Source organism: Eutrigla gurnardus (genome assembly GCF_963514095.1).
Source record: "Eutrigla gurnardus genome assembly, chromosome: 19".
Classification (NCBI taxonomy): Eukaryota; Metazoa; Chordata; class Actinopteri; order Perciformes; family Triglidae; genus Eutrigla; species Eutrigla gurnardus.
The window spans coordinates 10,284,324-10,307,742 of NC_139930.1; the positions used below are offsets into that span (position 1 = coordinate 10,284,324).

The 23,419-nt window shown below is 41.1% G+C and overlaps 1 protein-coding gene across 4 annotated transcripts; it reads left to right on the forward strand.

Moving 5' to 3' along the window:
- Positions 1-516: 516 nt before the first annotated feature.
- On the forward strand, positions 517-23,201 carry gpsm1b (G protein signaling modulator 1b). Of its 4 annotated transcripts, none has more exons than XM_084035664.1 (14): positions 517-734; positions 9,079-9,300; positions 10,253-10,388; positions 11,195-11,337; positions 12,849-12,972; positions 14,148-14,263; positions 14,500-14,655; positions 14,747-14,855; positions 14,985-15,099; positions 15,721-15,791; positions 15,883-16,053; positions 20,660-20,796; positions 20,897-21,125; positions 21,278-23,201. In XM_084035664.1, exons 1-14 carry the CDS (start codon positions 673-675, stop codon positions 21,476-21,478), a joined length of 1,992 nt encoding a protein of 663 aa, XP_083891790.1. In that variant the 5' UTR covers positions 517-672; the 3' UTR covers positions 21,479-23,201. The 4 variants fall into 4 exon arrangements, with proteins under 4 accessions (XP_083891790.1, XP_083891788.1, XP_083891791.1 ...); XM_084035662.1 differs by having other exon boundaries at positions 519-734; positions 20,657-20,796; XM_084035665.1 differs by having other exon boundaries at positions 519-734; positions 20,660-20,816; positions 20,920-21,125.
- Positions 23,202-23,419: the final 218 nt, after the last annotated feature.

Genomic DNA, 23,419 nt, shown 5'->3' on the forward strand with positions numbered 1-23,419 from the left:
AATTAAAGCAAAACTACCCTGTGATATTTAGGAGATACTGGTGAGGAAAAGAGAATGGGATTGCTTTAATGGTTTAAGATCCTGTAGATGTTCTGCATGACTGGCTGTGAATAAAACCCTGCCAACACACCTGAAGTTTTTGCTGACCTCCAGTGGTCTGACCTCTCGCCTGCCTGCGGTGCTGCTCAGGTGTACTCCGGGACAGTGACGTCAGAGGTGGGTGTGGATACAGACATTTGAAACAAGTAGAAACAACAATAAAACACTGAATAAAACTAACACACGCGAGTATCCGTGCAGTAAATGTAAAACGTGTAGTTTTCCTTTGCTCACCAGCCAGCACAGTCGAGGCTCTCGCGCGTTAAGCAACTCCCCGGGCTGTGACGTAACGTCGGGGGGCGGGGCTGTACGTTTTTATGGTTTATTTGCACAATACCTCACTTCCTCAGCAGCTGCCATTGCTGTGGTGAATGGGTGAGAGAGAGAGGGGAGGGAGAGAAAGGGACAGTGGGTGAGGAACGAGAGAGAAAACAGAAGGGGGGAGGCAGTGACAGAGACGCGGAGCGACAGAGAGAAGAAAAAGGTCTCGCTGCCTCTGGAGGGAAGCATTGTGAGGGGGGCCTCGTAGCGGGAGGAAGCAAGCTAGGAGGCGGGCAGGCTAGCAGCGGTTCCATGGCTCAGTCTGCTGCTAACGGTGTGGACCAGGACCTGGCCAGCAAGAGGCTGCACTCAAGGTAGGACCCTGGGGAGGGGGGACACCGGCACCGGGGGGGAAGGGGGGGGGGGGGGTAGTCTGTCCTTGAATGGCTGTCAGAGACAAGAGGGAGCGGCTGTAGGGGCAGAAAGCGAGGCAGAATAATAGAGACTGCCACCTCAGGGCTCTGCTCGCTAAGGAGGAGTCAGCCGGAACAAGAACAGCCAGCTCTCAGTGATTTGAAGCTGGAGACCCAGCAGCCACAGTCGCAGCCAGAGCCCGGTTCCAAGCCTCATTCCTGGCTCGGGTCATTGAGCTGCTGTGGCTGGAATGTACAGACTGAGAGGAGCCTCATCAGACGTGAACGCTGGAGGAGAGAGTACACACTCACAAACTATTTACTGGGAGAAAAACACCATTGTTAGATGATAGCAGCTACATTTATAGAAGCCTGTGAGGACCTGAGGACAACTAGTGTAACCTAAACACGGCCGACCAGAGACACACACTGAACATAAACACACACGTACTCTAAAAAGTCAATGACAAAAAAACCTGTTGTTCCTGGGAGAAACAGTGCATTATTGACAGCTAAATATGTCTATTCCTGCCAATAGAATATACGTATATACATATTCTGAATATCATCACCACCATCTCCCCTGCTTATATAGTTTGTATATATATATTTAATATATTATCTATATTATTCTGTTGTGTGTGTGTGTGTGTGTGTGTGTGTGTGTGTGTGTGTGTGTGTGCGTGTGTGTCCAGGTTCAAACCACACACACATGCTCATAGGTGTTGTGTGGGAAGCAGCATCTGTTGAAATGTCAGATTAAACCCATATTTGCATATTTAGTGTGTGTCATAACCATCTTCCCACTTTATTTGCATATGTTCTTGCCTATCTGTATAATTGTGCTGTCATAAAACAGCTTCAACTTTTATCTGGCTTTCAGTGGCATTCCCGATTGAGAAGTATCATAGTAAATTTTCATTAACAATATTTCCTCGATATACGAAAAGTGCCAAATCTTCAATTAAAAGAATATTTGCTATATTTATGCTTGAAAAATGACTGAAACGATTGATAAACTGTCCAAAATAACTTTTTATTGACAGTTTCTGTCAGCCAGACTTATTAATGCATTTTGACAGTTGCACTGACCTCCCATGAAAGAGATAATCTGTTTGTATTGCCTGTGTCAAATCATATCTTAGACACTGCTGATCAGATTTTGGTGAAACTTGTCAGACACGTTTCTGTTGAACATTTTGAAAATGACTAATAGCCATAACACTGAGTACATTGTATGAATGAGTCTCCACATGTCAGATGTAAAATTATATATCATATACCACCCATGGTTATTATGCAAATATCTATAGGGTAAACCGCAGGTAACATTTTTCCAAAGGAATTTTGGGAGTGGAGTGCTGTAAGTCAAATCAAGACAATATAGTATGTGCGTAATTGTGAAATATACATACACATATATATATATATAGCAATAACATCTTCTGCGCTAAAACTTTATAACTCAAGTAAAAGACATTTAACAGAACTGACTTTCACTCTGTTTTTGTTCACCCCGTGACAGAGTGGACTGCTGGGAATGTTAATAACTGTTGAGCGTTTTCAAATGACCTTCATAAACCCTGTAAGGTTGTCCATGTACACACACACACACACACACACACACACACACACGCACGTAAATACAAAAGATAAATACACAGTGAGTCACAGTACTGCATGATCATATGACCGTGTCTACCCTCAGTGATTGTTTTCTCACTATTTTACAAACAGATAAAGTCAATACATGACCTTTCAATGCAGGTTGGTTGTGGGTACGTGCGTGTTGTAAGGCCTTTGGTTCTTTGGCTTTAAATCTGTTCATTGGATATTGATAATAGTGCCAGGTTATGGAGAGAAGCATGTCTGAAATATTCTGGTAACTGATTCTGTAAATGAAATGGTAATATGTGGACTGAAACCTCCAGTAAGACTTCTGCTTCTGCTTCATATAACCTTTATCCTTAGAAGACTTATTTTCAGATTCAGTGTTATTCAGTCTTGCATCAGGAACAGAATTGTCTACAACATAATAACTATCAAGAAAAGGAGGTGTCCTTACGTCACCCCATTATGAAATGATAAATGCTTGAGGATGGGCATGTTATTGGATCCATCTCATCTTCTTCACAGAGACCAAGTATAATGAGCATTACTGCCTATATAACATTACAGTTTTTATTCCGTAAATGCTGTGGTATCTTCTCTCCATGGAACATAAGAAAAAACAAAAATGCAGTTTTATAAGCAAATCGGACAAAAGAAAGAGGAGTCGGCTCTGCTCTGACTGAAAGAGACATGCGCTGCAAGAGGAAAAACATTCCTTGAGAGTTTCTCTTTGGTTTCCCTGACAACTTGCAGTGGCACTCTGTAATTATGGCTGGACTCTGAGCACAGAGTTTCTTAGCAGTATATGTACAACCCTGAATATGGAATAAAGAGCCATTAAACATTTCAATTATTGTGTCATCTATTTGGGTTGCACAAGTAAAATCTAGGGCTGCAACTAAAGGTTAGTTAATCTGCTGTTTGTTTATTGATTGATTGTTTAGTCTATAAAAAAGATTTTTGAAAGATGCCCATGACTTCCTACAGCCTAAGGTTCCAGTGTGAAACACAGTAGGGTTTGCAACTAAATTCTTTTCATGGCTGATTAATCTGCCAAATATGGGAAGATAAAAATGTTCTCCCTTAATGTATGAATGGTGTTGTCTATAAAATATCAGGAAATACGGAAATGTTCAAATTGACTACAGCCCAAGGTGATATACTGTATTTTGATAGCATGTTTGACCAACAGTCCAAACCCTGAATATATATTCAATTTACTATACAACACCACAAAGAAAACCATGCAGTTTCCCACTGAAAGAACAAACTTTATACATGTTATAGCTTACAAACCAATGTCACTCATACATCCCTACTTACTCCCTGAAACCTGTCCATTGTACTGTGTGCTGTCATGAGAACACCATGGGAGACTGTTTCTCTGAGACCACAGGCAGGCTATTATGGTATGATTGTCTCCCAAACAGACCAATTAGAGTTGTAATCAGAGGAGGGAATGGTAGTCTTTGCTGCACAGATCCATTCTTACTCCAACCACAAAGATGACAAGAATTAAAGTCACTGTGAAAACCGCCCTCTTTGAGCATAGTCGTCTTATTGTCCCTTTTGCTGTGCCTTTCTTTACGTTAAAGTTTTTCTCTCACGCTTGGTCTGTTTTGTCTTTCTTTCTGTCGGCTAGTTAGCCCTCAAGCTAGCTCTTTGATCAAGGTGTGTGATGATATATTGGCCTCCTAACTTTACAACTGCACAGCTTAAGTTATTTAACCATGTCGCCATGCATTCTTACGACTGCACCCTTTTTCCAGCGTCTGTTTTAGAGTTTGGGGTTTTACAATTTGGTTGTGGTTCACTGAGGCCCCTGCACCATCTGCTGTTGGATGTCTTATGTCTTCCTCCTTGTCTTTCCTTTGTAACAGCACCTCTGTAATTACCTACTTCAACTTCCTTCCTTGTCACTATTATACTTCCATGAAGACACTGCACTGCTGTCAGCATCCACCTTTGATTGGATAGATGGTAGTTTTCTATGCTAGGCTCCTTGAAACCTCATTGAGCATTGGGAACTGGTCCTTGCCAATCATGAGCATTGTCTTCATGTCGATTTGTTTATATCCTGTATTTGTCAGACAAAGCTGGTTGTATGAGAAACAAAAGAGACACAGGAAAGCAACATTTTCCTTGCCTTTTTTTAGACCTGTGAGCCTCTGGAGGACAAGCTGAAACCTTGAGTGAGGCATCAGGAACAATTGAGTCTTTAGCTGATTGGTCATTTGCTCTCTTCTACATCGTGGATATGATTGGTTAATTGTAATCATATTCCATCTGTGATCTTGCAAACTGCAGTGGCCATGTACCTTTCACCCCTCTTCTGCTATCAGTGCCTGCTCCACTTTCCTACTTGCACTGACGAGTAGCCTTGGCTCAATCTACCACTTTGTGGGCCCTCCTTTGATTACTTGTTCAGATCTGGTTACTGGGATGATCCACATTCCTGTCCTTTTTTGCCCCACTGAAGGATTTCAGAGCTGGATGATTTCTCTCCACTGTTGCAGAAGTAGTTGTTATTTTAAGTCATATTTAATACCAAGGATTATGACCCTGCACACTAAGACTGTTATCTATAGCAGTTACCAGTTCAATCCACTTTTTCCCGAGCAAAGACTTTCGTCTGTAATTGCCAGCCCACCTAAAAGATGTTTAGACTATACTTTGCCTGAGGGCATTGACGTGTTGTCCCAACAACCGCAAGACCATTGAATACTCTATGCCAAAACAATAGACCCATGTATTTTCTGGTGAAGTGGTATTGGAAGACATGTTGTCATAGCTTCTTGGTTCATAACGGCTACTGTAGTTGCAACAAAGCGATAGAGAGCGCTAGTCATCGTGAATGCAAAATACAATTTCACCACTAGATGGGAGAAATTCTTACACACTGTCTCTTTAAGGCAAAATTTAGATGATTTCTGCATCATTGTAATGGAGTTCAGGTATTAAATTCCTGAGATAAGCCAACAACAGACATTTCTGTATGGTGATGTTATTCATCAGCAATTTCTCAACTGATGTCACAAACTGACTCAGCGAATGTGATGCAAAGGGATCCTCGCAAGGTTAAACTTAAAACCAAACTTATTTATCAAAGTAACCTCAAATGATCAATGCATGAACAGATATTACAAAAGACACTCTGGTGAACACTGCCAAGGACACGTTTTCTTTTTTCATCGGATCAAAGAGGACATGCCTGTCTCTAGTTATGATCTCAGCCTGCAGAATCAGTGTCTGTTTTGGAGAGGACAGCAGGTCAGCACATGAGCCTTTTTCACAAAAGACATTTTAATATGTCACAGTAACAAAAGCACAGGTGTAAATAATACGATGCGTGATGGCTGAATTCCACGTAGCTGCTGGGGATGCAGGATCCTGGTATTGTTCATGCTGGCTCGCTGTTTGTGGCTTACTGAGATGCTAGAACGGAGACATTGTCAATGTTATTAGAAACACCTGTGCTTTTCCTGCTCCGTGAAGCCAAAGCGTCTGCTGTGAGACCGGCTTGGAGTGGTCAAGCGTATCTCTGGTATTGAGACACTGTGTAACTGACACATATAGTGTGTCTAAAGGCAGGCAAAATAGTGGGTTCAACTCAGGAAGACAATACTCTGTTTATTCTTGCTTGGGGGAAGATAAAGGATCCTATCGCGATAATCATAAATACCATGACTTGAAAAAAGAATCATAGTAAAGAAGAGAAAAAGAGAGCCTTATAATTTATAAGAAAAATAGACCTTTTTTTAATGTCATTGCAGGAAACGTAGATGTAGTCAATAAAACAATAAGTGGTTAGAAGCGACCTGGGTATTGTGCATGTTGTCATAGACGTACCCCAATTGTTCATGTTATTGTTAATGTTATTAGTTACACCTCTGGCAAACTTGCATCATCTATGAAATTATGGTCTTCCGTGATGTCAACACAGGAGGCGAGGCGTTAGCAGCACATTAGCACACACAGGATGTGTTCAGGTGCAGTCAAGGACGTCTTAGCAGCATCAACATACACTGCAGGTGCATATGGCATGAGTGAAAGTTTCACATTTAGTCAATAAAGAATCATTTGCATTAAATATATTATGATACATTATTTGTAATGTGACTAGGGGTCGGAATCAAAATTTAGCGTTTTTTCCACTAAGAAAATGGATAAATGAACAAAACAAAAATCCAGTCCGCCTCTTCACCCCGTCTTTACTCACAGTGTTGTTTGTCTTGGCCGGCGGACTAATAATGTTTCTGCGAGTGTCAGCAGATAGTTGGATTAGTCTGGGCCAATCGGCGCACTGAATTGTCTCGACCAAGGACCTGCAGGTCACTGGATTAGCGAGCGTCTCTCTCTCATCCTTCCTCTCTGTCTCCGATTGGGGCATTTGTCAAGCTCCCACTCACTTCGTCATCCCGACTGTAACCCAAATTGTTCCCTACATTACACACTTCCTCCTTTTTAAAGCGTGGCTGGTATTGGCAAGGCAGAACAATGCTTGGAACAGGTTGAGGGGGATTTAAAAGAGGACATGTTTTTTGTTGGGAATATTAAGAACTGAATGGCATAACGGCAACGGACAACTCTTGATTCTGTTGGAGTATTGTAATATGCCGATTTATTTTTAAATCAACATGTTTTTGCTCATAAATATAATTGTTACTGGAACTGCTCCTTCATGGAATGTTTTACAATTCCCTCGTGACTGGCTCGGCTGTGGGAGTAGAGGGTTCATCGCTGAGTTTTTGGAACATTCCCGAGGACATGAACAGCAGATGTGATCCTTGGCTGATCTGGGACTGTGTGTAGAAATCCCACTTGGATTGTGTCCAGGTTTTCTGCAACATTGCTGTCATTTTGGATTCTTACTGAGTAATTCACTGCACAATAAGGACTTTGAAACAGTGAAACTGTTAGCTGATATCACTAAAAGTCTTAGCACTATCACTTTTCAGTGATAATTGTGCTCGAATGAAGTGCGATCTCAATGTTGCTCATCTGTCATTTGTGTTTGTCATAGCTAGTGTTGTTACCTTTGCCCTCATGGCGTGTGACCCTTGCCCTCTGACTGGAGCAGAGAGAGCTATGTGCAGACTGGTCCACTCTGGACCCCGACCTCAAGCTATGCTAAGGCCGTTACACTTGGAGCTACAGGTGTATGTGGACAAAACACGAGCCAAGCAAAAACACAGGTATTGCTTGAACCTTTAGGGCCAGTTGCTTGGTTTGCATAACAAATGACCTTGGTGAGGACACTTCTAGATCAGGACAAGTTGAGAAAATATGACCAGAAGATGGTTGGCAATGCAAATAACTTGCCTTTTGGCATTGGAAAGAATTGCAATTACAGTTTTTGGCAAATAGTAAGAAAGAGGAGACAACTGTATCTATATGTTACCTTGACACAAAATACATAGGGCTTTTAGTGGGGGAATTGCCCTTAATTTAATTTAAGATAACAACCTTCCAATAATCAAAATAGTAGTTTGAGTACACATGAAATTATTTAAACCCGTGTCCCCTAAATAAACCCAAAGCCACAGGTGAAACTACATATGGTGCACACTATCTCTTTGCTATACTGTAGAATCACCATTTGTAAAACAGATTAGATTCGAGGATAATCCTTTCTTAACTCTGCCTTCTAGTACCGTATCAGGAATTTAGAGCTGCGACCAAATCCGCTGGACTTTGGTTTATCCTGGATATTCAAAGAACCTGGGGTGTGTACTTTCTGGATGCAACTCACTGATGAGGTTTTGTTATGCATGTGTGTAACACACTCACATGTCTTATGACCACATGCACACTTTGAGCTTGATGCATCAATATTTGGGTACCAGATTATTTTGTCTCTCACATAACGCCGGGTTTTTGGAAATAGGATATCTTTGCATTCTATACGCAACATTTTTCATCCCAGAATGTGCTTGAAATGTTACCTTAACAATACAGAAGTTGGCATTAGACACAAAGTTAACATTTCTTTTACATTCCCTGAGTCAGTCATTGATCCAGCAGTTGCCATGGTGACTAGGGCATTGTAGAGGTGGCAGGAAGAGTCCTCTTGAATTCGCTTTTGTTATATCTCTAGACACATGCTGCTTCTCTTTTATTTCAGCTTATCGATGTAGGTGAGCAGAGATACACATCGTGTTTTGACACAATAATGATTTTAAATTTTCCATCTTCACGTTGACTGAACTGCATCAGTTAATGATTCTTCAAATTCTTTTTTATAGAAAGCATCACAATGCACAAAATGTAGAATTTCTCTTAATCTCGAAATTGTTCACCAATAATCCAAAACGACTGTATGTCTTTTTCAATCAGATGCTAAAAACTATTGAGTTTCAAGGTGCTACTCTCTCAGCCTTAGACTCAGTTGCTAAGGCAACAGTCCACAGATATGGCTACAGACCTTGTTGTCATGGCGATACTAGCCATTTGTTTTTCACCCTGAGAAGACATTGTAATAAGTGATATATTTCTATTTATTTAATTTGCACACACAAAACAGCATACAATTCAGATCATGAAAAAACAAGATATGTGTCAGGAAAGGTCAAGAAGCCACAAGCGTAGACCACAAACCGCCTGTCAATTTAAGGAGAAAAACAAACAAAACACGTATGCTCAAATGTTAATTGTGTTTTCTCTCTTTTCCTGTATGCATTTGTGCATCACTTAGAATGGAGGCCTCTTGCTTGGAGTTGGCTTTGGAAGGAGAGCGGCTGTGCAAGGCGGGGGACTTTAAAGGGGGAACAGCGTTTTTTGAGGCAGCCGTGCAGGTCGGCACAGAAGACCTGAAGACCCTCAGTGCCATCTACAGCCAGCTGGGCAATGCCTACTTCTACCTCAAAGAGTATGGCAAAGCTCTGGAATACCACAAACATGACCTGACTTTGGCCAGGTGAGCATTGTACCTTTTTTAATAGCTGCTACTCCTGCATCGTAAAAGTTTGTTCATATTATCACTACTTGTTTTCGACTGGTCAGACAATAGGTGCTGGAACAAAAATGGTTTAGTAAAAGGAGGAAGTGAGTTGCTCAATTTATTGAACACTGATCAAGAAAAACTTGCTCACCCACCAGCAAAAGTCTGCAGGATGATGCATCATCCAGCGGATCCTCGCCGGCGTATGAGCGGGGAGCTTCATACACTCCACAGCCCTGGAGTTTGAATGTGTTTGTTTTTGATACATCAGTGACTCTAGCAGATTAAACAATGATTCATAATTTATAACAAATGAAAACACAGACATTCTGCCGTGGCCGTCTCTGAAGCCTGATTGCAATTTAATTAGAAAAACTGAATCTGTTTAGTTGGGGTCTGATAATGGTTTAATGATTGAGATTAATAAAGAACACAGTAATTGCTATTCATATCACCAGTTGGCTCATTTGTGCAATCAGAGTAATAAAATGCAAATGATTCTGCCATTTGATGTCTGGACTAGATGCATATAAAGAGCATTAGGGATTTTATTTGATTGAAATTGAGTTATACAATGAAAATTCCAAGAAAAAGTGAGGGGACTTTCATATAGTAGCAGTCGACCGTACCAGCTGGATATTTAGCTTATCTAAGTAATGCGGCCCCCTGCAGTGAGTGCAGCTGGTCCTTCAGCAGGGATCTGATCACACACCCCGGGGAGATTTACCTTGTTACATTACAGGCTCACCAGGGCCTCTGGAACGTTAGCCTAGTAAGTAAACATCCAATTTAAAATCTACTCTTCAGCATCTCCCAATTAAATCTGCTTACAGTACCTTAATGGATATTGTTTAACTAAGTGACCTTAACATAGAAAAGTGTGGCTTATGCAACTGAATATCAATAATGTGTTTCTTTGCTTTCTCAGAACCATTGGAGACAGAATCGGAGAAGGAAAAGCCAGTGGTAACCTTGGTAACACATTAAAAGTGTTGGCGCGCTTTGATGAGGCTGTTGTCTGCTGTCAAAGACACCTGGATATTTCTCAAGAGCAGGGAGACAAGGTACCTTGCAAGATTATTTTTAAATGCATAGCATCTGTTTAAAAGTCTGCAAAAAGCTACAATACATTCAGTTTGCTGCCTATATATGCGACCGCATCAAACTGATATATGAGACGGATCCAAAGTTCTGTTTTCAAATGAATAAAATTTAAAACCCAAAGAAAAAAAACACACAGAAACAAATAAATGACATATATTGTAATTTATTCCCATTTATGCTGATCTCCTCTTGCGCCGTGCTCATGCATGCAGGTGTAACAGTGAGTTACTATGGTTACGCGTTTGCCCTCTGACTCTGTTGCCCAGAAACTTTCTGGCGATATATCATTCGTGATGCATACTTGGTTTTCGTAGCAGCCTCAATCTAACTCATCAACGCTAGTGTAGGTGGCAGATTCTTGACTTCATCCAAAAGTTTAGGTGGTGAAGATTTGCAGGAAATGTGTTTTTAAATTACAATATTTTTTCATTATCCCTCATGTTTGGCCCCTCTTTTTAAAACACAACCAGGCGCTCAGGGTAAGGAGCATATATCTTTATTATGCCATGTTTTCAAGAAAAAGATGTGTAATATCTGGATTGTTTGGCAGATATTCTTTATTTTTAAGAATCATGAAAGATGCCCAAATTAAATATGACATTGTGACGAATAACTTTTGTTTTGAGTGCTTGAGTCCTCAATCTTGTGGAAACAGAGAAATTAATACAATGGGGGAAAAGATAAAAATAGGTAGATAGATAGGCAGAACTGCAGAGAGATGTTTCTGTGTCCGTTTTCACCTTTTCTCATTATTATCTGATTGCAGGTTGGAGAGGCCAGAGCACTGTATAACATAGGGAACGTGTTTCACGCAAAAGGCAAACAGCAGCTGTGGGGCTGCACCCAGGAACCAGGGGACCTGGCTCCTGATGTCAGAGACACTCTGCAAAGGGCTACTGGCTTTTATGAGTATGTATTGTTGACTATGAACTCGGGTGGATGTATACAACAGGAACTCTAAACCACAGTGGTAGCCTAGACAAGTCAGCTTTTGTGGTGTCAAAATGGATTTAATGCAACAACAACAAAAAAACTACACAGTATTGATAGATTTAGAATATTTTTCTCTTTTCCAAAACTACACACAGAAATCATACTGACATTGGCATGTGTCACTAATTGGATCAATACTTCGACTCACCTCCTGCGGTTATTACCTATTCACTTATTCTTGAGTATGTCTGCTCCTGTGTGGCACATCTGTGTGAGTGGATCGCGGCACATCTGTGGGACATGACTGTGTTGCCAGTGTGTTTGATCAATGCAAATCACCCAAAGATCTTGCTCACTCGTATGCAGAATATCATTCACTGGAATTTGCCACTATTCATTGTTCCATTTATTTTGCCCCTGATGCCTAAAAGCGACACCACAGAATGCTGCCACTCTCATACTTTACAGCTGAGATGCCGTTGTTGAGTTGAGCCAGTTTTCGATGTTGAACGAATGTTACTGTGAGTTTATTTTCATCAAACCACAGCATAATTTTCTTTGTGCTCTCAGTGTTTCATATCCCTTCTGGCAAACCCCGGGCTCATGTTTGACTCGCTGTCAAAAGCAGTTCCTTCAGGCCAGCCCAGTTTTGTGAAATAGTGCACACTATTATTCTTTTGATACAATCTTCTATTGCAGCTAAAGAAATCTGCAGTTTTGTTCTTGGGTTGCTCAGTGTGAGGCGGACAGCAGCATTTTGTAAATAATTTTAACTCTTAACACTTCAGAAATATTATAAACGTAATTTATTTCTGTGCCATTATCTAAACTCTGTGTACTGTTCTTTTGATATGACTGACAAGCAGGTTTATCTAGATATATTACATTTCTTTCTAAATCATTGTCTTCCAGTCAAGTGGTCACCAGTAGACTCTCATTGATATTTGAAGGGAATTGAGTGCAGTGAGTGTCGATGTGGAGTGTTGCTTTTGAATTATTTTACATCAGTGTTGAGATGAAATAAATTCAAAATGAATGCTGCAAAAATCAGAAAAGGTGGCAGCATGAAATACTTATTATGGCATGTCAACTCACTGGTGGGAATGTGTGTCACTCCATAAATGTGAGGCAGGTTGGTGCTAAAAACAGCATACACGTTTGGCATTGCCTGGATAGATAAAACATAATAAAATATATCAGCTCATCTCACAGGGTGATTATCCAGACCCAATTAAAGCCCTTTTTAAAGCAACGGAGCCGTTAACATCAAATTGATACACTGTCAAAGAGAGGACTCATAAATGAATACAGGGCACACATAAAAGGCTAAATTAGTGTTTTTTATATGCAAAAAGAAATGCAGTAATATTTTTGGGTTTCATAACTAATCATAATAAACGTACCAATGTTTACCCATATTTAGAAATAGATTCCAGAATTATATTTCCCTGTTGTCTAATGTTAATAAATGCTGCTTCTCTCCGTAGGATGAACTTGTGTTTGGTCAAAGAACTCGGGGACCGAGCTGCTCAGGGGCGGGCCTATGGGAACCTGGGCAACACCCATTATCTGCTGGGAAACTTTGTCGAAGCCATCAAGTTCCACCGTCAGGTGAGAAAGTCAAAGTGCTTACCAGCATCGTATTAATACCACTAGATAAGAGTTATCAGCCTTGTTGGGCCAGAACAGAACAGTTATCTGGCGTCGCCATGACAACAGCCATACTTTACGTTACAGCTGCTCAGTAATGTTGTGGCTCACGATGATGTTGCACTGATGGGAGTGGAAATACAGTTCAAGAGACGCAGTGCAGTTTTTAAATGAAAAGATGAATAGAATTCTTTTATCTGCCCTTACTTTGATCGGGTTTTACAAACACTGTGGACACATCTTCCTGTTTTATGAACATGTTGGGTTTGCCTTGTTCAAACCTCTACCATGTAAATTAAATGTGGTTTGGTGGCTTGTTCATCTGCTGTGTGGCTACGAGGCCCTGACTGAAGCCACAATGCCACACGATAAAGTCGCAGACTGTGGTCGTCATCCTGTTTAATCTCCTGTGTGCTTCTGACATGTGCAGCCCAGAAGCAAATAAGTGGTTACTTTTTCACTGAACAAGCAAGACTCCATGCCTTTGCTCTTGCCTAGTTTGTTTGCACAGACAATGAAGGAGGAACTTACCTTTGTCGTTGTATTGTACGCGTTACAGTCTGATTGAATACTAATGGCAGAGTACTAGAGATGGCTTGGGTGGAAGTGAGTGCAAGGACAGGAAATAACACTTTAGTGAGTTTTTCAGTGGATAACAATCCGCCTCCCCCCCCTGTACCAGATGGATGACCTCTCATGGAATACAATGGAGGAAATTGGTTTCTCTGTGAATCAGTTGCAAGCATGACTTCATGCTCTCTCTCTCTCGCTCCATGTTTTCTGTCACCCTCAATTGTAAAACACTTGTTTTCCTCATGGGAGAAGCTGGCCTCTCCCCTCTTCCCCATTAGAAATCTATCAGTGTGCTATGGAGGGGTGCTCCTTTTAAAGGGAATCGGAGGAGCTGATTTGAAGCTACAACAGCAGGGTGTTTTTTTTAATTGGAATCATGTGCCCAACAGACTTGTAATTGCCTCTGCTTGTACAGTGAATAAAAACATACTGCAAAGTAAAGTGAAAGTTAAACTTTACCAATTTGCTCCTAGAATTAAGAGGGAGGTTAAAAAGGTTAAATACATTTTGGATGTGTTGATTTTTGGTTTGACTTGACGACCTTTATGCTCTGTCACTCACAGCGATTATCCATCGCCAAAGAATTTGGGGACAAGGCAGCAGAACGGCGAGCCTACAGTAACCTCGGCAATGCCCTGATATTCCTTGGCCAGTTCAACACAGCCACTGAATACTACAGGTGAGGAAAGAGGCGAGCCTGACATCTAGTGGAGGGAAGGTGAAGTCAGACAATTTCTGCAAAAGTAGAAAAGTACAAAATATGGGAAACATTAACATTCTGATACATGACACAAGAACTTAAAAATACCAAAAAATGCTTCACCTTCCAAACTCTCATGCCACATAAATCAATGTTATTTTCCTGATCTTCAATGAATCCTTCACTCACTTTCTTCCTCTTTCTCTTCACTTCAGGAAAACTCTGCAGCTGTCCAGGCAGCTGAGGGACCAGGTGATGGAGGCTCAAGCTTGTTACAGTCTTGGAAACACCTACACTCTTTTGCAGCAGTATGAGAGGGCTGTAGATTACCACCTGAAACACCTGTACATCGCCCAGGAGCTCACTGATAGGTAGACTGAGCAAAATCTAGTCCATACACACAGACCTGCATCATCAAAGGAATAGTTGTTGACATGTGTCTGTATGTTCTTGTCTCATTAGAGTTGGTGAGGGCCGTGCCTGCTGGAGTCTGGGAAATGCTTATGTGTCTTTACAGAACCACAAACAAGCGCTCCATTTTGCCCGAAAGCACCTGGACATTTCAAGAGAAGTGAGACTAACAAACGTAGTATTTCTTTAGAAAACTTCACCTCAGGAAGTCGAGACTTCTCGCATTCCACCTAATTCGACTCATCTGGCTCTGTTTGTCTTTGTCCCCGCCTCTTAATTTCTTATTCAGATTGGAGACCGAAACGGGGAGCTGACGGCCAGAATGAATGTGGAGCAGCTGATGGAGGCTCTGGGGGTCAATGAGAGCGACCTTTCACCCTCCAGTTCAGAGTTTGAAATGCAAGGTAATGAAGTTATTCTTACCTTTTTCCTATGAGATTTTAAAGCCAGGCCAGCTGCTCCCCTGGTTCCAGGCGGTATGCTAAGCTAAGATAACTAGCTGCAGTTTCACATATAACCGACAGACATGAGTGGATCCAATCTACTCATCTGACTCAAGAGGCACATAAATGTATTTCCATCAATTTAAAACAATGTAAGTAGTTTAACATAACATGTATGAGCTTGACCGAGGGGTTTATTAAATGAGAATGTATAAACCACCTTAAAAATACAACTAACAGATTATTATTATAGATTGGGTGCATTTGAACAAATTCTATGAAGCCTGGAGAAACTGTACAATCTTTTTCCGTGCATTCAGTTTGATTTATGAGCCCTCCTCTGGGCAGAAACTCACACCCTTGTCCTACTTTGCCTCTCTGGTGCGGAGCGGGGGAACAGACCCTCATTCAGATTGTTTGGTTGTCTGCCTAAACCTCAGATCCACACCGAGCATCATGGGACCAATGCTGACATGAGAAAAGACAAAGAGCACCTCACATGCTTGGTTTAATTCTAGACTAAACCTGTAACTTATGTAATAAGTTATGTTGTAACATTTACTTACTTTTTTTTTCCTGTAGGAGCGAGACCCAAATTCACCAAGAGGAACAGCATGGACAGTGTAGAACTGTGGAAGTACCCTTCAGATAAGGTGATTTGTCTCCCTCACATTCACTCCAGAGAAGAACTATGTGCCTGTAAATGTTGGATCACACACCTAACAATATGTACGTTTACTGCAGAATGGTGAGAGTCAAGACTTGGAAGGTATACCCAGGAGGTCCAAGAGTCAGTTGTCACAGCCAGGCAAGAGAAAAGGCTATCCTGACAGCCAGTCCTCAGATGAAAGGCCATGGTTGGACTCTCCCGTAGACACTGATGACATATCTGTGCAAGTCCCGCCTCCTGTGCCAGTGAGTAGCTGTAGTTTTATTTTCTTATTAGCCTCTTACTCTGACCCAAGTTTGCTCCTTTCAGTGGTGCTTTTCCCCGTATTGTGTTATAATGTGGAACTGATGTATCATTGAAACTTAGATTATAAAATATAAGTTCTGGCGCCGGGATGGCTTCGTCCCCCCTTTTACTCTCAATCTCTCAATAAAAGGCAAAAATGGCCCCAAAAAAATTGACTTCATAAAAATATAATATATCACACACGCCACATTGCTGCACTCAATTTCAAGGGGTATCAAAATTCACGTTGTCTTCAGTTTTGAGACTTAGATGAAAACCCCCTGGATAAAGCAATAAAAAAAAATAGGTATTTTACTTTGTATTTTTTGCTGACAACAGAGAAGATTGCTGAAGCTCTACATTTCATTTCATGCCTCTGAGTATTTAAGCAGCCTCCCAAAATACGTGATAGCAGGCCTTAGTTTATATTTGCCAGACATTTAAACCGTCTCACTGAGAGCCCACCAGAGACTGAGATTTAATTTTTGTCCTCGAAAGCATCAAGGGCACCTGAAATGCTGAATTCAGCTTCCTACCTTTCCCCTCCTTGTCTGTTCATCCTCTGTCCAAAACGTCTTCAGGGCCTCTGCTTTAAAGAGAAAATGAGAGAAATTGGAGAGATTAAATTGGAAACATTTCCGTTAATTTCCCTCTGGGTTATACAGTATTATGTTAGGAGTCATATACAGTGTAAAAGGTGTCTTCTCATTAAATGCCAAAAGTGCTCCAATTGCTGTGAACTAGATTTTTAATGAATATACTGTTTTGCAGCTGTTGTATCCCCACAATGCAGTGTCCACACAGCAGCCGTGCTTCTCTGACGATGCTAATTGTTGTAATCAGCCTGCTGACATGCTAGGAAAGAGTGAAAATTACTGGGATGCATGATGATAGGTCATCACAAGAGAGTAGAAAGCCCGATGTTGGTAATCCTGGTGACATTGATGTGTACCCTTTTTCCAATCTGCCATTCTTTTAAAGCCAGCTGTGTCTGTGAACACTCCCTCCTAAAGCTAGAACTTGTGCTTTCTTTAAGATGGATTGTAAATAGTGCATTAATAAAAATATTAATTTACTTAACAGATTGGAGTTCACATTCTGGCATAACCTACAAACAGCTAAGTGGTCAACCACTGTGTCACTGCCCCATTGGTCAGTAGATCATGGCTGCATTTATAAAGTGAGGGATTCAATCTGCGTTTTATAGGCTTCTTATAGATTGGCTAATGCATGCTCATCAGTACTGACTGAACCGTGTCGGTGCTGTAATGACATACACTATACAACTAAACTCAGCTCAAGGTCCACCAACTCCCTTGGTATGTAGCTTTTGACTGCGTCACATGGTCTTCATCAGCAGATGGAGTGAATGGAACTGTAGATCTCCAGACTTCTCATCCATGTTGGCTTAAAAGTTGAACTTGACAGTTTTTAAACGGTTAAGTTTTGATATGAGACGGAGGAAGATTTCTAGCTCAATTGATCTCGTTAGACCATCACTGTCTGAGGTCAGGTTTCATTTCTTTTTAAAATTGTATTGAATTTTTCCTTTATTCTTCATCTTTAATTAATTAAGATATGAACACATGAAGCTAGAAAGCACAATGGTGATGTGATTGAGGAAGAAGTCCCTTTGTCTTTTATTCTCTTCCATTCACACATTTAAACAACTTAATTTCCCTCCTTCTCTGACTCTCCTACCTTTATTCTCTCTCTCTCTCTCTCTCTCTCTCTCTCTCTCTCTCTCGCTCTCTCTCTCTCTCTCTCTCTTATCACCACCATCACGTGTTCCTTTCACTCTTGTTCTGTCCCTTTGGCCTACTTGAATAATTGGACAATACAGAGAGGGAAGTGAGGAGATCCGCACCGAGAGCACAGGGCCAAGGACAGAGGACAGACACTGCCAGAAGTCACAGCTGATTAGTTTGCAGAGAGGAAGTTAATCATAATGCCGCGGAAGTCATGCATGTCACATCAAATCCTTTGCTTTGATTGGTATATTATAGAACTTTTTTTTTTTGAAGAAGAAGAAGAGTACTGACGTTGGTGGTTCTTGTCATCTGAGTGTTTGATCTCAGCTGGCTGCCTCTGTTGGCATGCAGCTTACTCATAACTGTACCCCTGCACCCATCTTTCCACCCCCTTCCTCCCCTCCTCCCATTTGTTCCCCCCTATGCTGATAATGTGACCTTGATCACAGAGCTGCTCCCCTCCCCACAGGGTCATCCCCCCATCCTCCCCCCACTCCCCCGCTTCCCATAATGAGTTGTTTTCCCACAGTGGGTGAACGGGACAGAAATGGCCTGCAGAATAAAGAGAGAGAGAGAGACAGAGTGGATGATAGAGATTAAAAGAAGGCTGGAATAGAGAGATAGAAGAGGAGAGGAAATCAGAGGGAGGGAGTCGAGTGCAGCAGGGGAGCACAGACAGAGAGTAAAGTGGTGGGTGAAGGTAGGGAGAAGGAGGGGGGAGTCAGGCGTGTGGACAGAGTGGGAGAGAAAGAGAGCTCAGAGAGGAATGAGGGAGAGAGAGGGCTAGATAGAGGACAGTGCTGCCGGTAAGAGATTTCATTTATGTTTTACAGCTTGAATAACAACGTGGTGCAAAGGACACCAGAGGTTATTAACTTTCTTTTCCTTTAGACGTTTGGAACATGTGACTGCGTATCTATAACTGTATGATATACATTTTACTCTACTTCCAGGGAGTTGATGCAGTGTAATGGACGAGCCTTTTTATGATAAGTTGTAAAAGTTCTGTTAAATTTGAAGCATAGATTTGGATTTCCAATTGAATAAAAAGTTGCAACAGTAGAGATTCCTAGAACACATGAGAACTCGGTGAAATCAGGTGTTTGCTGACCTACTTCACGTCTAGTTGGTGTTAAAGATGTCATGTTTTTCTGGCTCGGTGGGACAGTTTGAAGTTTTTGGAGGTAGTTTGTGAAAACGGCGGAGAGAAGTATGATCTTCCATCTGTGGTGTTTTCTTTTTCCACGTCTCCCATTAACCTGCTTTTATTTTGTTAATGTTTTGGCATCGCAGACTAATTGTTCATGTTTACTAAAGTGTTGTCTTGTCAAATATGAGCAGGTAAAATGCGTTCTAACTACTTGATGAGTACTTACCGTGTATTTTAAGTCTTAAAGATTATTTTAATTTGATTTATTGTATGGATGCTTTATATTATAGTAATTGTTGATTGGTAACTAATGCTTTAATAATTGTCTCGGCAGCATTTATAGTTTTATTTAAATAACGTAAAAAAAGACGTATTTCATTTTAAAGTCTTGGACACAATCTAGATTTGAACTCTCTTTGGCAGAGAGGCGGCTTTAATTATTTATCAACTTAAATTTGCTGAGTGAAAGTCCGAACAGGTCTCCCTCGCTCTTCTTGTTTCAGATTTAAGGGGGTTTAACTCTGCGGGGTAATCCACATTTCTTCGTAAGCCACTTCTTGGAACTGGCTCGAGGCATTTCTATGTAGAGCCCATGAAATTGTGAGGAATTCAGCCTACCGCAGTCATTTCTAATTTATTTACATTAAAAATACCGATGAAAGTTTGCTTTTGTTTTGTATTGTTTTTGTTTTATCTGAGTTTGAATTCGTTCATCAGCAGTTTAATGTTTTCTCAGCTCATTTTTCAGGAGCAGCTTATTTTTGAAACTCTTCCGCTCAACGTTTTTGCGCTCAACTCGCTTTATTGCCGCTGTGCAGTAGATTAGCTCTCAGTCGTTATCATAACATCGCAGGCTCGTTGCCCGAATACTTGAGTAGCGCTGGTCAAACAGCATTCCACATCTGCTTTGCTGGCTGAGTGTATTTGTAGGCAAAACATTTTCCATGCATGTGTTGTTGCTAAGCTTAAACACATTAGCTAGACGGTGACACTGGGTGAAGGAGGGGTCTTTCAGTATTATGTGAGAGAGACCCTGTTGGTGTTTAAACAGCACTGGCAGAGACCAGCCGGGAGGAAGTAACACGTTAATAGCATTTAGTCGGTCAGTGATTGAATTATTGGTCAGCGGATCATTGAATGGAGCTTCATGCTCATCTCCAGCACTGCCAGCTGGTTCCACTGCTCATGTGTGTCGGACAAGAAACTGAATAAGACAGAAATATAAAAATTAAAAGCACAACCATTTCAAAGTGGCACATTATTTTATCACATTGAAGGTGTACCTGATCAGCATGCTCTATGGTCTGTTGAAATGCCCATCTCCCTTTAACAGTTACCACTATGTGGGCCATTTTACTTAAATATGAACGGGGTGTGTATTTTTACATGACATTGTGTGATATTGTACCACCTTCAGTATGTAGGCCAAGGCCAGCCCATGTGAGTTAATCAGATTATTATTCTCTTCCACTAGCTGGCCACCTCTAAAACCTCATCCTCATCATCCAACCCTACGCTTATCTGCAGATCATGGTTCAGTACTAGTGAGAGAGAGAGATGGAAAGAGCTTGGAAATGGAGATAATGTTTCCCATAATATCGATATTCAGTCGTTGTCTCTTAGTGCTGACCAATAACAAGAGTGTTGTCGTTTTTCTGCCAGAAGCTGGGCCGTGACCCCTCCGATGAAGACTGCTTCTTTGACCTCCTTAGCAAGTTCCAGAGCAGCCGCATGGATGACCAGCGCTGCCATCTTGATGAGCCAGAGAACGGAGACAACGGAGACGGTGCTGGGAACTCCGTGTCCTCCCTGAACGATTTAGGTTTGGCTGAGAACGAGTTGCACATAAATATTTGGTCCTTAATCGGCTATTTTAAGGACACTTGAACTCTTTTTAATAAGTGGACTCTTCCCTCTTCTCCCAGATCCTGCAGTCACCACTTCCCCCCAGACCGAGGAGCTGTTTGATTTGATTGCTAGCTCCCAGAGCCGCCGTCTAGATGACCAACGGGTGAATGTTGGTAACCTTCCAGGCCTGAGGATTACCCATAACAATCTGGGGCACCTGGTGGGTGAGGGAGACCATCAGGAACCCAGCGATGACTTTTTCAACATGCTAATCAAGTGCCAGGTAAGGAGGGTTTAATCCTCTTTCATTCTCAGTGGATTAGCTTTAAAGACAGTAGATATTATTGTATAGGGAATAGAAAAGTGGAATGTTATCTCTTTACCCCCCACTGTGTCACGTATCCTTCCACTTAATACATCTATTTCTGACACTAGTCCTCTAGGATTGATGATCAGCGGTGCTCCCCACCAGAAGATGGCCCCCACGCCCCCACAGTGCCTGATGAAGACTTCTTCAGTCTAATCCAGAGGGTGCAGGCCAAGCGTATGGACGAGCAGCGAGTCCAGCTGCCCTCTGACGACCAGGACGACCCCGAGTCCCCTGATCCAGAGCCACCTGGTGGCTTTGCCAGCTAGGACTCGTTGAAAAAGGCTGCAAAGTTCATGTCAAAGAAAATAAAAGGCAGAAGAAATGAAAGACAGCACTGAAGGGTGAACTAACAAGCTTTTTAATAACAAGGCAAATTCCATGTGCAATAGGTGGTGCCCTGTCAAATGTTGCTTGATGTATTATTATAAATGTGTGTTAATATAACGGGGAAACAAGCAGAAGTCAAACTCAGTGGTGCGAGAAGGAAATACGTTTGGGTGACATGAAACAAACAGGAAATAATTTACTCAATCTAATGCCTTAATCAGCATTTTCTTCAGACAAAAGATTGTATTCCCTGGAGTCAGATGTTTTCTGGAGAAGTGTAATATGGAGCGACAGCATGAGTTGTGGGAATCACAAAGATAAAATAATAGCAACCGTGTTAATAAAAACATCGGAGAAATGATAGATTTGCACTGAAATCTAAACCAGTTTTATAAAGATTTGAATTATAATGTATATGCCAACTTTATCAAACCAGTTATCATTTTATCAATGGTGCTTTTTATCATACATTTTTGTGGTTCCCACTGGCCATAGAAAAGTGGTGTTATGTGTGCAGTAACAGTATTAGAGATCATCATCCAGTGTTAAACAAACTGCTTGGGGCAGTTCAAACTTTCCACTGACCGATAACTATGCTTCATTTTTTGAATGACTGAAACAAAATACTATGAGTCCTTTAAATTGACAGACTGTGTGAAATATGATTTCCCACATAAATGTAATTTATGTCCATTTCTGCATTTATAGAAATGCATCTTCTTCACACAGTATGCTGTAACCAAGGTTACCGAGCAAACAATATGAAATAGCTGCTTCTTTTTTATAGATCCGAGATACAGTTTTGTGATAATTCAAGCTACAATTAAATGTTTTCGCTTAGCTCTGAAAGTAATGCAAGCTGCTGCCCATAATGTTCTCATCATCTGATTACAGACTACTGCTTATTGCCATTATTATTACTTAACATAGAAATAGATGCAGATGGATAAGATGATTGTGTCATATTTTGATGAATCTGAAACCATGAAAAATGTTGTTGCACTAATTCTAGGTAGTGCTGCTGGTGTGCTGCCCCCCTGTGGTCAAAAGCTAGTGTTACCTCTGATATACAGAGTGCAATCTATTGGGGATGAAAGGCGTTCCCTACTCTTGAATATTTGACATTATAATAATTATAATATTACTAACAGTATCACAATTCTGCCAACTTTCCTCTGGTTTCAGAAACAAAGGTTTGCAAATAATTTCACAAAGGTTACCGTGTACATTACAGGAAAGTTCCAACATCGGTAAGAAAGGACATTTTAATTGGCTAAGAGTTTGAACCCTTTTTGCTGTACAGAGCATCTATATAATGGTACTGTTAAAAATAGCTGACCTTTCCTATGGGCTTGCTTTTTATTCAAAAGTAGTGCATACCTCATTTTTGTACCTCAAAGCTCATGAACCTTAGTGATACTGAGTTCTGAACCAGGAGTGTCACAGTGGTCGTGTTTGACTCATCTATCTTTGATAAACAACACATTGGGAGTTAGTTAATATTTTCATTTTTGTGTGTGAATTAACATTTTTAGAAAGTACCTGGTACGCTTCTATTTGTCTTATGCCATTTGTACATATAAATATATTTTGTATTTATGTTCCATTTGAGGACATGGATAAGTCCCCTCATGCTTTTAATAAAAATGTTTCAGATGTTTATTTGGGCTCTGTTTTTATTTAGTTTTGACAAATGAATAGACGTTTTTATATGAGCAACACTGGCCTCTGTAGCACAGAAATATCATTGCATGCGGTACAGTGGAAGATTATTGGATTTCCCAAACTCTAATCTTTGGAACAAAGCAGGAGGGGCTTAGGAAATGTTTGGGTTTACTTCCAGTTTGGTTGCATCACCATGATTAGTAGTAGAGCAAAAC